Genomic DNA, 13,338 nt, shown 5'->3' with positions numbered 1-13,338 from the left:
TAAGTCTACTTTAAATTTATTAAGTTTGTAGCTTTAGATAACATTTTTATACAACCAACAACATCTTATGAATGGTGGAGAACTCTGTACCGAGATATGAAAAAGTTCTAAAGAGAGTTGCCATAAATCACTCATGACTCTTCTTCCTTGTAATGATAATTAAATTAAGTTATTTCTTTATTTTAAAAATATAACATAAACGGAAATTATTTAGTTAGCAGAAGTATAAAAACTATAACCTCGTTGATAAAAAACAATGAACGTTTTGAAAAACAATATAACTATGGCCATCCTATACCCCCCTTTCATTTTTCGCGAACACTCTCATTTAAGACTCTGTTACCTGCAACTGGAGTCCATATTTGGTTAATCTGCAGAATTGTAGCTTCGCAGACCTCTATATATTCAAACCAACATAAAATCTTTATAATTTTTAATTATTCTTTAATCCTTACCTTTTCTATTTGATTTGTTCTCTACTCTCCCAACAAGTTGGTGGAGTCAGCTGATTCGAGGGCGGCCATTTTACATTTTTTTACTTGTCATGTGTACTTGTGCAGTTTTGTGATGAAATATGAATGATAGAAATTGGATGATTCGATGAATGAAAAATATAAAACAAATAATAATGGATTTGAGACTTTGACAAAAATTCTAATCTATTTCCTATATCTTTGCAACCCAATATGAAGTATGTTTGCTCAAATAATCTAAGTTTGAAATATCAAAGTTGTACACCATCAAGTTGCAAAGATAAAGGGATTAGAAAATTTAAGATTGCGACAAAGACTCATTTTATTTGGATGAGAATGAAGGCTTTAACTCACCTGAAGGTGAATCACAGGTAACAGTGCATTTTAAACCAGTGCTTGCTCTTTTCGCGTCTAGATTGATCAAATTTTTTTTATATTTTAAAATTTTTTAAGTTTAAATTTTTAAAGGGATAACTTATTATAACTGAGTTTTTACAGTTTTATGTCATGACTATTGCATGATTGCAATGTTTTAAATTAGCTACAATAGGAAATTGTACAGGGAGTTCCACAAAACTGAAAAGTAGGAATAAGACTTGAGTGTCGTCTTTGATTTAAAAAAAATAATTTGCTAATTCGTTAGTCTACCTTTACTTTTACATGTATGATTCTAAAAAACAATAATCCCAAAAATCTCTGAGTCCTGGCATTTCCAAAATGTGGTCACCTTTTAGCGTTTTCAATATTACCCGAGAAATAAAGAATTTTGTTAAAGTTTTAACAACTTATATTTTATTTAATAAATTGAAATCTGAACAAAATTCTCAATAATATTGATAACTCAAAAATGCAGACCGAAAATTAGAAATGTGAGTAATTTTGTAATTATTAACTCGAGAATTAGGGTTTCAAATGTGCAATGCCGCAAATTATAAAATTAATTCAAAGATCAATGACGACCTTCAAGCCGTCTTCCTACTGTTAAGTTTCGTGGTACACCCTGTAGGCTCAATGTATGCTAATCAAAATACCTGAAACAAATTGAATTGAAAAATCTCCAGTTGGTTTATATTCAATGGGTTTATTTGTGTTACAGAACCTAAAAACAGAAATAAGTTGTAAAAAACAGTATTCATCAAAATAAAATCAAAGTTTAAGCTCTTTTTAAGAAAATTAGCATCTGAATTTAAGAAATCTATATAGCACCAAGTTCGATTAAAAAATTCAAAAAAAACGTATGCAAATCCCTACTTACAGGTTTAAATGTTAAAATCCCTAAAAATATTATTATTGTAAAGAAATATAAAATTAATGTCATACCGTTTGTTCCCCATAGAATCCTTAATGAGAAGATAGTCCCCTCGTGTGCATCCTCTAAATCCAATTGTGCTAAAACTTGAACAGCTGATTGAAGCCTGCTCACACGTGGTCAGCTGAAACATGGAATGATTAAAATTTTAAACCTGCTGAAGGAATAATAAAAATAAAAATAAATAAAGCGCAATGCAAACCTCCCAACTGCATTGTACAAAAATAATGAAGACCAAATAAAATGTCTCGTTAGTGACTCAAAGAAGTTCGTTGTAAGATTTCGATTCTGCTGGAGACCACTGGAGGGATTTTATTTTCACTGGAGGGGTTTGAAAAAATGCTTTTTAAAATTTAAAACTTTACGCAGGGTGATTTACATTCCACTGGAGGGACTCAGATATCTTTCCAGGGTGGTTATAATTCCACTGGAGGGATTCAGAAATCTTTCCAAGGGGTTTATTTAATCTACTGGAGGGATTCAGATATCTTTCCATGGGGTTTATAAATCCACTGAAGAAATTCAAATATTTTCCATGGGGTTTATAATTACACTGGAGATATTCAGTTATCCTTCCTTAGAATTTATGATACCACTGGAGGGATTCAGAAATCTTTCCAGGGGGTTTATCAATCCACTGGAGGGATTCAGATATCTTTTCACGGGGTTTATGATTCGACTGGAGGGATTCAGATATCTTTCCAGGGGGCTTTTAATTCCACTGGAGGGATTCAGATATCTTTCCAGGGGGCTTATAATTCAACTGGAGGGATTCAGATATCCTTCCAAGGGGTTTATAATTCCACTGGATGGATTCAGATATCCTTCCTGCGGGTATATAGTTCCACTGGATGGATTTAGATATCCTTCCGAGGGATTTATAATTCCACTGGAGGGATTCAGATATCTTTCCAGGGGGTTTATAAATCCCCTGGAGGGATTCAGAAATCTTTCCAGAGGGTTTATAAATCCAATGGAGGGATTCAGATATCCTTCCTATGGGTTTATAATTCTACTGGATGTAAATCACCCTGCGTAAAGTTTTAAGTTGTAAAAAGCATTTTTTCAAACCCCTCCAGTGAAAATGAATTCCCTCCGGTGGTCTCCAATGGAGTCAAAATCTTACTACGAACTTCCGTGACTCCTGGTTAGTCTAACTCTTCTTAATACCATTTTTGTATTTTTTAATAATTATAGGCTTTACGCCCCTCTTTTCAGTTAATATCTTAGCTTTAAACATTTGTTTTTAAACATTGACTTAAGATTTCGCAGATTTTTCTAGTTTAATCAGTGAATTTCTAACATTTTTAAACGTAGCGTTTTTTGGAAATTTCAAGTCTTACCGTGTATGTTGCAGTACACCTCTGTCTGGCCTTGTACCTCCTGTACGCAGTTCCAAACTTATAAGTGGTGTTAGAGGGTAGATCAACAGTATAGTCCTTAGTTCCAGACTTACACAGAACATCTAGATTTTTAGCTCAGTATACTTCTGTTTTGCAAAACTATATAAAAGTATTATGGGAGTTCTTTGTATACCTGAATCAATTCCCATCGTTTTCTAAGGTATCTTTATAATACAAGTGTTGGGGAAACCTTAAATGCAATCGACGTCGTAAATATCAATACAATGAAGACGACTTGTAATTTCAATTTTTGATTTCTACCAAGCCTTCAATCAGCACGGATACACACATAAACCTGGAAACAAGAAGAAGATTCCCTTTGTTCACTTATAAACTTGTAATTTGAAAAAAGCTTGTCAGAAATCAAAATTTAAATGGAAAAGTCTTTTTCATTGTATCAATATAAACGCTAACCCCTGTTTAAAGATTGGAGATTCCAAGGAAAGCACTTGACCAAGTGTTTCAACTGTTTGATGTAACTCAGCAAGATTAGAACATTTTGGAATAAATATTTGCACTTTTTAAATTATTTTAACACACAACAGTTTTGCATGTATTTTTTATGTATCATAAAATGTATCTTGCTCAGCTGGGTACCTGAACCATGAGTACCTTGAGTACATAGAATATACCTAACACCTGGAATCCTTGTGTATTATAAACTGTACAGTCTGTCTAATTAAACATTAGAATTTAGTGATTTTGAAACCGTCTTTGTAAATCATTTTTTTTTTATTTAGCATGCTGATGCCTACTAGGAAAGCTGTAATCCTTAGATGTTTCGTCTGCTAGAGTTAAGAATTTACTTGTTTATGTTTTGATTGCATTCTGTTGTACTGTAGTTAAATGAGAAAGTCCCACTAAGACGATTTCGAATGCGTCTCTTAATTCTCATTTTTTGGACACCCTGTATGTACCTGTATCTGCCTGAATACAAAGCAAGGCTGTCACCAGAAAACACAAGCCTAGAGCAATATGGCCCGACATCCTTAATTTTAAAAGCAATTGAGACTGATTTTCTAATCCCTATTTCTTTGTAACCCGATGTTGTAGACCTTAGATATTTCAAACTATGAATTCTGTTAGATTAAAAATCTAAGTTTAAACAATCAAAAACTTGCACAATCAGACTGCAAAGAAGGATTAGATAACATGAGTTTGTGATAAAAACTTAATTTTGCAATATCCACGATAAAAAGTACTTTAATTCTCGCCTTAAATTTGAATTTTCACAAAATATATCTTTGCATGGTGTAAACCTTTAATATTTTAAACTTTAATATTTGATCTAACAGAATTCATGCTTTGAAATATCTATGGTCTACAACAGGTTGCAAAGAAACAATGATTAGAAAATTAGAGTTTGAGGTAATTAATCCGTTTCTTTCAAGTAAAGTCCACTTACCTTTGGTTTGTTCAACTCTGCTTAGACTGACCAACTAGTTTGCTTTAATATCATGACTATTAATCACAAGTGTTTAATTTCCTTTCAAAAATGTAAATTTTTATTTATCTAAAGAATATTGATATTTGTCACGTAAGGCTATTAAAAAAGTGTACATTAAATTAATCATACACTTTTGTACAGTGAGACCCATTAAACTGTGGAATAGGAAGACGACTGTTAGATTCAAGGCATGGTTTTAAAGAGTACGAACAACACGGAACACAGAAATTGTGCAGTATCCACAGACATCACTTTAAAACTTAATTTTAGACTACTGATACAACTATTTATAACACCATCAAATTCACATACGTTTCCTTAAATGTAGTTTTTCTATACCAGAGTTTTATGGGTCTTATATTGCTATATTATTTCGCAATTTTTTCTTCTAAATAACAAAATAAAATTCAATTGATTTTTTGAAAGAAACTTATATATTTTTGTTTTCTTGTAAACTACGGCCCCGGCCATGTTACACAAATTTGCGTTTACATAAAGCTGAATAGAGGATTTACGTCATACATTTTTTGAATTTCTAACTTTAAACCAAAAACTCTCATCATAACATAGACTTGGATTATGTATACATCTGTATTTGACATCATTGGCCACATTGTTTAACAAAAAAGTGTCATTTATAACTTTACCCAAAGATGATCCAAAAGTTGAAGTGGTAACATTAATTAATTGCATTTATTCTCGAGTTATCAAATATTCTTCTTCTTGTATTCACGATATGGTTTTATTTATCAAAGTTTATGCATCTAATAACAAATTTCTTAAAAAGAAAGCTTTTGGTAAAGGATATGCTGAAAACCTCTAACACTTTATTTTACAGTTTTTTCTGATCAATTTGAATTAAATCAATGGTTTTGCGCAAAAAAGCTGATGCCTAAATTGTAACGGAGTTCAAAGTACATATTTTTAACAAAGAATCTTAGATCAAGGTTGGAATCAATTATCTCTGTATATGGGAACTCTGTTGGGTGTTTACATAAACTAAAACTCCTTTTTTTTTGTAAAATTCACAAACGAATGTAACAGATTCTTTAAGAATTGATATTTGTGCTTTTATGAATAGTTAAAATGTATTTATATGTTTGTATTTTTTTGTGAACATCCTGTGAACACTGTGTTTTTTTACGCCTTAAATCTAACATTGAAATCTAGAAAACATGATATCATCAGTTGTAACCAATCCTTGAGCAGCTCCGGAGTTCCAAACCAACTCTGTATCAACAAAAAGGTTCTAAAGGTTCATCTACACCTGCTGATTCAAGCAGCTCCCTACAGAAGGAGCCTTCTACAGACAGCTCCGTGATGTTCTGAAGATTCATCAACACCTGCAGTTGAGAAGCTCCCTAAATTCCCCTACAGCAACTAACTACACAGTAATAATGCTCCCATATATTCCGTAACAAGTTTTTACCAATAAACATGTTTCAACCCCTACCACGTATCATTTAATTAGACCTAAGGTTTAACAAAATATGGTCTTTAAATTATGACATTTTTTGGCTGCATCAGGTTTCAATTAAGGCTAATGGCTTTGCGCAAAAAAACTGATGCCTAAATATGGTCGTTAAATTATGACATTTTTTGGCTGCATCAGATTTAAATTAAGGCACCCCCTGAGCCGGAAACTTAAGACACTCTCGGAAACCCGGTTTCATGCAAGATTCATGAATGGGTTTTGACAGTTTCTAGCTACCAATATTTTTGTTATGACATATTATCAAAATTACTTACTTTCTTATATTTTTGTTTTATCATCTCAAAATCTACCCAAATGCTTAGACTCCAAAAATAAAACTCTGGAGTGTTGTTCAAGGATACTCTGTTAAATTAACGGCTCTGGTTTAACTTCACTAAACCAGAATTAAGCAAGCAGAAGAGGTTTGAATAAAAGCAATTAACATTATAAAAGCATAAATTTGCATTTCCTTAGATTATTGTCAACTTGTATATTCATCCTTCTATACAACGCTTTAATTACAGATCCAGTCTCAAAAAACATGGACGATTTTAATATTGAAATTTGATAAATACAATTTTCAATTAACAAATATTGACACTTCGAAACTTTATTTTTATTTTTATTATTCTGTATTGAAAATCATGGTGAGACTATTTTAATTTTAATTTTGTATAAATTAAATTTAAGATTTTTCGAGAAAAGTAAAGCACTTGGTTAATTCCACTTTGAAAAGAAACGTCTCATCGTCGTTAGTCAATTTCTATTTTTTTGGGACTCTCTGCATGCATTAAGAGCCTTGTAGGCAGCCAACACATGATAAATACATTTAAATATCTTCTTCTTAAACATTTGCATTAGAGTTAACACAATAAAAAAAATAATGAGTTTAAACTTAGTCAACAATCATTTTGTGCATGCAGTCTAATATCCAATATTTAAGTACGATATTAAAATATTCTTTTGATTATTTCCAACTTTTGAAATTTGTTTAATGTATTCTAAAAGTACGATTCAACTCCATCGATCACTAATATAGAGGCGTACAAGCATGGACACATGGACCAGCACGTACCAGCATGGACACATGGACCAGCACGTACCAGCATGGACACATGCACCAGCATGTACCAGCATGGACACATGGACATGGACCAGCACGTACCAGCATGGACACATGGACCAGCACATACCAGCATGGACACATGGACCAGCATGTACCAGCATGGACACATGGACCAGCATGTACCAGCATGGATACATGGACCAGCACGTACCAGCATGGACACATGGACCAGCACCGGAGAAGTGCCCTTGATTCATTGCCTGATAAAAATCAATTAATATCGAATATATTTGGTAACAAGTGTTTAAACAAATATAATCTATTCAAGGTAAATTGTACACAAATATGTGGTTTAGTCATATTTCATGAATTAAATGAAAAAAAATACTTTAGGGTAGTCACAATCAATATTTCCAACAAACTTTATGAGGAATAGTGTATTGTAATCTATTTGTATCTCAGAGTTAAAAAATATACTGCATTGTATTCACTATCTGTATCTCTGGTATTGTATTAAATATCTGTATCTCTGGTATTTTATTCACTATCTGTATCTCTGGTATTGTATTCACTATCTGTATCTCTGGTATTTTATTCACTATCCGTATCTCTGGTATTGTATTAAATATTTGTATCTCTGGTATTGTATTCACTATCTGTATCTTGGTATTGTATTTACTATCTGTATCTCTGGTATTGTGTTCACTATCTGCATCTCTGGTATTGTATTCACTATCTGTATCTCTGGTATTGTATTAAATATCTGTATCTCTGGTATTGCATTCACTATCTGAATCTCTGGTATTGTATTCATTATCTTTATCTAGCTCTGGTATTGAATTCATTATCTTTATCTCTGGTATTGCATTAAATATCTGTATCTCCGGTAATGTATTAAATATCTGCATTTCTGGTATTGTATTCACTATCTGTATCTCTGGTATTGTACTCACTTTCTGCATCTATGGTATTGTACTAAATATCTGCATCTCTGGTATTGCATTCACTGTCTGAATCTCTGGTATTGTATTCACTATCTTTATCTAGCTCTCGTATTGTATTCACTATCTGTATCTAAGGTATTGTATTAAATATCTGTATCTCTGGTATTGTATTAAATATCTACATCTCTGGTATTGTATTCACTATCTGTATCTCTGGTATTGTATTCACTATCTGTATCTCTGGTATTGTATTCTCTATCTGTATCTCTGGTATTGTAGGTTTTTATCTAAAATTATTCTTGTTTATCTGATCTTCTCCTTGTCCACCCTGCAGGCCCGGGATGGAACGCGAGCAAAAAAGTAGAAAAATTGGTTTATATCTTGTTATATGAAAATTTCATGACGCCAGTTGGGCCAACTTGTTAATTTAAACACCATGGCCAGTTGATTTCTCTTTAATACAGTTAGGGTTGATAAAACCCATTATCTGAAATATACAGGGTTACGGCCTTACAGGATGAGAGTTTTATTACGGCCTGTTGCTCTATATTTTTGACGATTTGAAAGTTAAACTTGGTCTTCAGTCTTGTACATAACCTTTGTATATAAATATAATCTGTAAGGGACTGTAAGCGTAATATCAAGGGACCCTCCAAACAAAGATGAAAATGTCCGTTTTACAAAAAAACTTTCTTAGGTTAAAAGTGTTTCATTCTGATAATTCCTTTATGTTTTCACTTTTATAGAGAAACCACAATTGAAAATAATAAGTTTTCGAAGTTATAAACATTGATATTTATTTCATACTTAGATAAAGTTTTTAAAGGTGCCGTTGTGAATCGGACATCTTTGCATGTAGGTCTGGGTCACTTGAAATTACGCTTACAGTCCCTATAATGCTGGGAAAGAAACTGCAGATTTCTGTACAAAAAAACTGTGTACTGGATATTGTTAAAAGCATATAGTTTCCCATCAGCCTAAAATTTAACTTATAGTTGTGTATGTGATAACGCAAAAGCAAATAAATTTAATTTGAGCTTAAAAGTCAACTCATTAAGTAAAAGAGGTCTGTGTAACTGCACAATTGCTGTCCATCATGTTTAATGTTTATTGGGTTATTTAAAATATTAACTTTGGGTCTTATAGTCGTCTTCTACTGTTCATTGTAATATTTCACGTTTTAGGTTGAAAATATGCATTCAAACTTTAGATGCATATTTTCAACCTGGAAATCCAAATATATAGAAAGCTGTCAAACTTTGTGATTTGTGGTAAAATGGTTGATTTAAAATTTATGAAATGTTTGGTCAAAGAACCAACAATGACAATTCCTAATCGATAATTTATTATTGGATAAAATTATAATTTTTTAAGGTTACCCAGTAAATTCTTGCAATTTCAAACAATTTCTTAAATATAAAAATTCAGGTTTAACCCTAGAAAACATAATTCTTAAATATAAAAATTCAGGGCGTCTTGTTACCTTCTTTCAATTGTCTTTTTAAAAGTTTTTCTGTCAATCTGTTGCCCTTTTCCTTTGGTACGTTGAATCTAGCGATAGATATTTTGGTACTTTTCTTTTTTTTAGTTTTCATGACGGGATAATATTTCAAATCAAATAAATCTAATATTTTTATTTTTTAAATAGTTTTAAACTGAATTTAAGAAAAAAGTCGGAATAAGTTCTGTATGATGGACGATGGTTGGAGCTGAAGTCTCATCTTTTGTGTTTAATCCTGCATATACATTACACATTATGTATTTATTAGTTTATATATACATATTTTTTACATATTATATTAATATTATGATTGACTGCAGAAAAAACTTGGATATCTCCTACTATTTTCTAGTTTTACTATTGTGAAACTGATTATAGTTAATGTCAAATTAATGTCAAAAAAACTACGACATTGCTTACTTAGTAAAAAAACGAACTTCAGATATTAAAGCTTTAAAATACCCCCCCCCCCCAACAGGGCAACCCCTGATAACCCTCCTCTAATGATATGCAATTTGTCCATCTTTGACGTGGTCTGTGTATAGTGTGTTGCTCCCTACACCCTAACTGTTTGAATAAAAAGGTTTGTGTGAACTAAGGATCCCTATATGGTAGACTTCTATTCTTATGTAAAGCAGGCTTAGAAACCACACAGCTCAAAAAAGGTTAAAAGTCACCTAAAAGAGTCACGATTCTAAAGAGAGTTTGGCGTAGAAAAAGTTGTACTTAAATGGACAGGTAGGTATTTGAGAAGATAGTGAAACATTCTATAGAACATAGATAGATATTAATATACAGAGTTACCCACAAAGGATGAGATTGATCAGAGGATCTAAAACTCTTAAAATCATGCCGATCTCTTGGTTGAATTGATCGCCTATTTAATGATTTGACACAGAGAGAAACAAGTTTACAGTTGCGGAGAATCAGTACGATTGTCTCTGAAGTCTCATGCTTTTAATATATACATTTTTATCAGTAAAAGTAAAAAATAATTGAGAACAATTAAAGGTGTACCAATTACAACCAAAAATAAAATATTTTTGTGTGACACGAGAAAACTATTTCTGATTGTAATTCTTGGTTGAAAACCACGCAACCTCCATTCCTAGCTCGTAAACTCTTTAGAATTTAGACGATATAGGACAAAATGCACATTATAAATATAGGAATGGATGGGAAAGTGTTCAAAAAGATAGTAGCGGTCTAGGAAAATACAGAAAACGGACCGAATGAAGGACAGAAAATCACAGGGATAGTTGTAGAAAAAGGAAAAAAGGTCTAGAAAAGAACATAAAAGGGTCAGAAAATTACCAAAAAAGTGAATGAAAGGATAGAAAAGTGTTAGGAAAGACTGAAATAGTGAAGGGTGGGACCGAGAAGGGATTGAAAAATACGGAAACAGTGAAGTAATGAAAAAAAGATCGTGAATGAAAGGACAGAGAAGGGTTTGCAAATACAGGAATAGTGAAGGAAAGGACAGATTGGGGTAAGGAAAGCCAGGAGTAGTGAAGGAAAGGACAGAGAAGGGTTTGCAAATACAGGAATAGTGAAGGAAAGGACAGATTGGGGTAAGGAAAGCCAGGAGTAGTGAAGGAAAGAACAGATTGGGGTAAGGAAAGCCAGGAGTAGTGAAGGAAAGGACAGATAAGGGTTTGAAAAGGCAGGAAAAGTGAAGGAAAGAACAGATAAGGGTAAAAAAGGCTAGGTGTAGTGAAGGAAAGGACAGATAAGGGTAAGGAAAGCCAGGAGTAGTGAAGGAAAGGACAGAGAAGGGTTTGAAAAGGCAGGAAAAGTGAAGGAAAGAACAGATAAAGGTAAGGAAAGCTAGGTGTAGTGCAGGAAAGGACAGATAAGGGTAAGGAAAGCTAGGTGTAGTGCAGGAAAGGACAGATAAGGGTAAGGAAAGCCAGGACTAGTGAAGGGAGGTACATATATATAAAGTTTCTATAATTGAATTATGAGCAGAGACTGCAGTGACGAGAAGCTTAAACTAGTTTCTCTATTTTTCTTCTTTTATTTGTTTTCAACAAAGTTTTCTGCTGTAGTAGTAGTTGTTGTTTTATGGTCTTATACATTTACACTTACATTTAACACTTTCTTATCCTCTACCCTTATCCTTAGGACTGTCCTCTACCCTTATCCTTTGCACTGTCCTCTACCCTTATCCTTTGCACTGTCCTCTACCCTTATCCTTAGCACTGTCATCTACCCCTATTCTTAGCACTGTCCTCTACCCCTATTATTAGCACTGTACTCTACCCCGATCCTAAGCACAATCCTCTACCCCTATTCTTAGCACTGTCCTCTACCCCTATTCTTAGCACTGTACTCTACCCCGATCCTAAGAACAATCCTCTACCACTTCCTTTAGCACTGTCCTCTACCCCTTTCCTTAGCTCCATCCTCTACCCCTATCCTAAGCACTATCCTCTACCCCATCCTGAGAATTCTACCCTATACCCCTATTCTTATTATTGTTCTCTACCCTTATCCTTATTATTGTCCTCTACCCCTATCCTTATTTTTGTCCTCTACCCCTATCCTTATTACTGTCCTATACCCCTATCCTTATTATTGTCCTATACCCCTATCCTTATTATTGTCCTCTATCCCTATCCTTATTATTGTCCTCTACCCCTATCTTTATTATTGTCCTATAACCCTATCCTTATTATTGTCCTCTACCCCTATCCTTAGGACTGTCCTCTACCCTTATCCTTAGCACTTTCCTCTACCCCTATCCTTATTATTGTCCTCTACCCCTATCCTTATTATTGTCCTCTACCCCTNGTTTAAACATTCTATCCTTATTATTGTCCTCTACCCCTATCCTTATTATTGTCCTCTATCCCTATCCCTGAACAGTTTACTGTTTATCTGTTTATTGTACATGTTGTGAAAGGAAAGAGTTTAATTCTAACACGTCCTATTGGAGAATTGGAAAACACTTTCACTTATCCTTCACTCGTTCTAGTCTTAAACCTGGAAACAGTCAAAGCTAAAAGATATTTTTTCTTAAATCAAAGTTGGATTTTGATGAACAAGAGACATGTATTTGAACTATATGTATTTGTTAACTATAACAAGCGCAGAGGAAGTGGTTGAACTAGACAAACCTTTTTCAACGACTTTATAAATTACATAACATCTTTACTGTAAGATACATTTTATTTTTTTATACAAAAAAGCAAGAAATCAATCTTTTAAAAATAAATTAAAATTATCGAAATAAAGCTATTTTGTTCTGAACTAAAATATAAATAAAGCTATAAGGATAAAAAGGTGTAATCTATATAATATAACTCGACATTCATATAATTGCGTGTAACCGGCCAAATGGCTGGATTGATTGGACTGAAACCAAACACTCATGGGTATCCGGAGGGTAATATATGCTAAAAAAAATGTTTTAAATATTTTTTTTCAGCTAGTTTTATTATAAATACTTAAGGTTCTATAAGTGTATGAAAGTGTTGAAGTTAGCCAAGTGTTTTCTAGAAAAATAATTAATTACAATTTAAGTAGTTTGTCATTTAGTTAAGAATTTTATAAACTATTTTTGGATAAGTATTAATGAAATGAAGAAAAACATCGAAAGTCTAAATCTTTTTAACCTTCATAGTAAACACAAAAACCATTCTAATTCTTGCCACCCCCCCCTCAAATTTTAACCCTTGTTAGCCTGTAAAGTGGCCTTGATATTGATAATAATTGAAAT

General features: G+C 32.8%; 1 protein-coding gene across 1 annotated transcript; it reads right to left on the bottom strand.

The window, feature by feature from the left end:
• On the bottom strand, positions 1-4,646 carry LOC111707193 (uncharacterized). The gene is made up of 8 exons (XM_023480248.1): positions 4,591-4,646; positions 4,103-4,173; positions 3,126-3,247; positions 1,794-1,906; positions 1,505-1,572; positions 456-884; positions 344-397; positions 1-146 (listed from the first exon to the last, which is right to left on the bottom strand). Exons 2-6 carry the CDS (start codon positions 4,170-4,172, stop codon positions 796-798), a joined length of 462 nt encoding a protein of 153 aa, XP_023336016.1. The 5' UTR covers position 4,173; positions 4,591-4,646; the 3' UTR covers positions 1-146; positions 344-397; positions 456-795.
• Between the last annotated feature and the right edge of the window lie 8,692 nt (positions 4,647-13,338).

Source organism: Eurytemora carolleeae, unplaced genomic scaffold, assembly GCF_000591075.1.
Source record: "Eurytemora carolleeae unplaced genomic scaffold, Eaff_2.0 scaffold636, whole genome shotgun sequence".
NCBI lineage: Eukaryota > Metazoa > Arthropoda > Copepoda > Calanoida > Temoridae > Eurytemora > Eurytemora carolleeae.
Note: the sequence above shows the minus strand (reverse complement) of the source record. Positions and strands in the feature narration are given on the sequence as shown.

Coding starts and splice junctions, on each gene's coding strand:
- LOC111707193 (XM_023480248.1), bottom strand. CDS start 4,172: ATGTCGGGCCATATTGCTCTAGGCTTGTGTTTTCTGGTGACAGCCTTG. Junction 3,248..4,102: donor TTGTATTCAGGCAGATACAG/GTACATACAGGG, acceptor CTAAAAATCTAG/ATGTTCTGTGTAAGTCTGGA. Junction 1,573..1,793: donor GATTCTATGGGGAACAAACG/GTATGACATTAA, acceptor TTCTGTTTTTAG/GTTCTGTAACACAAATAAAC.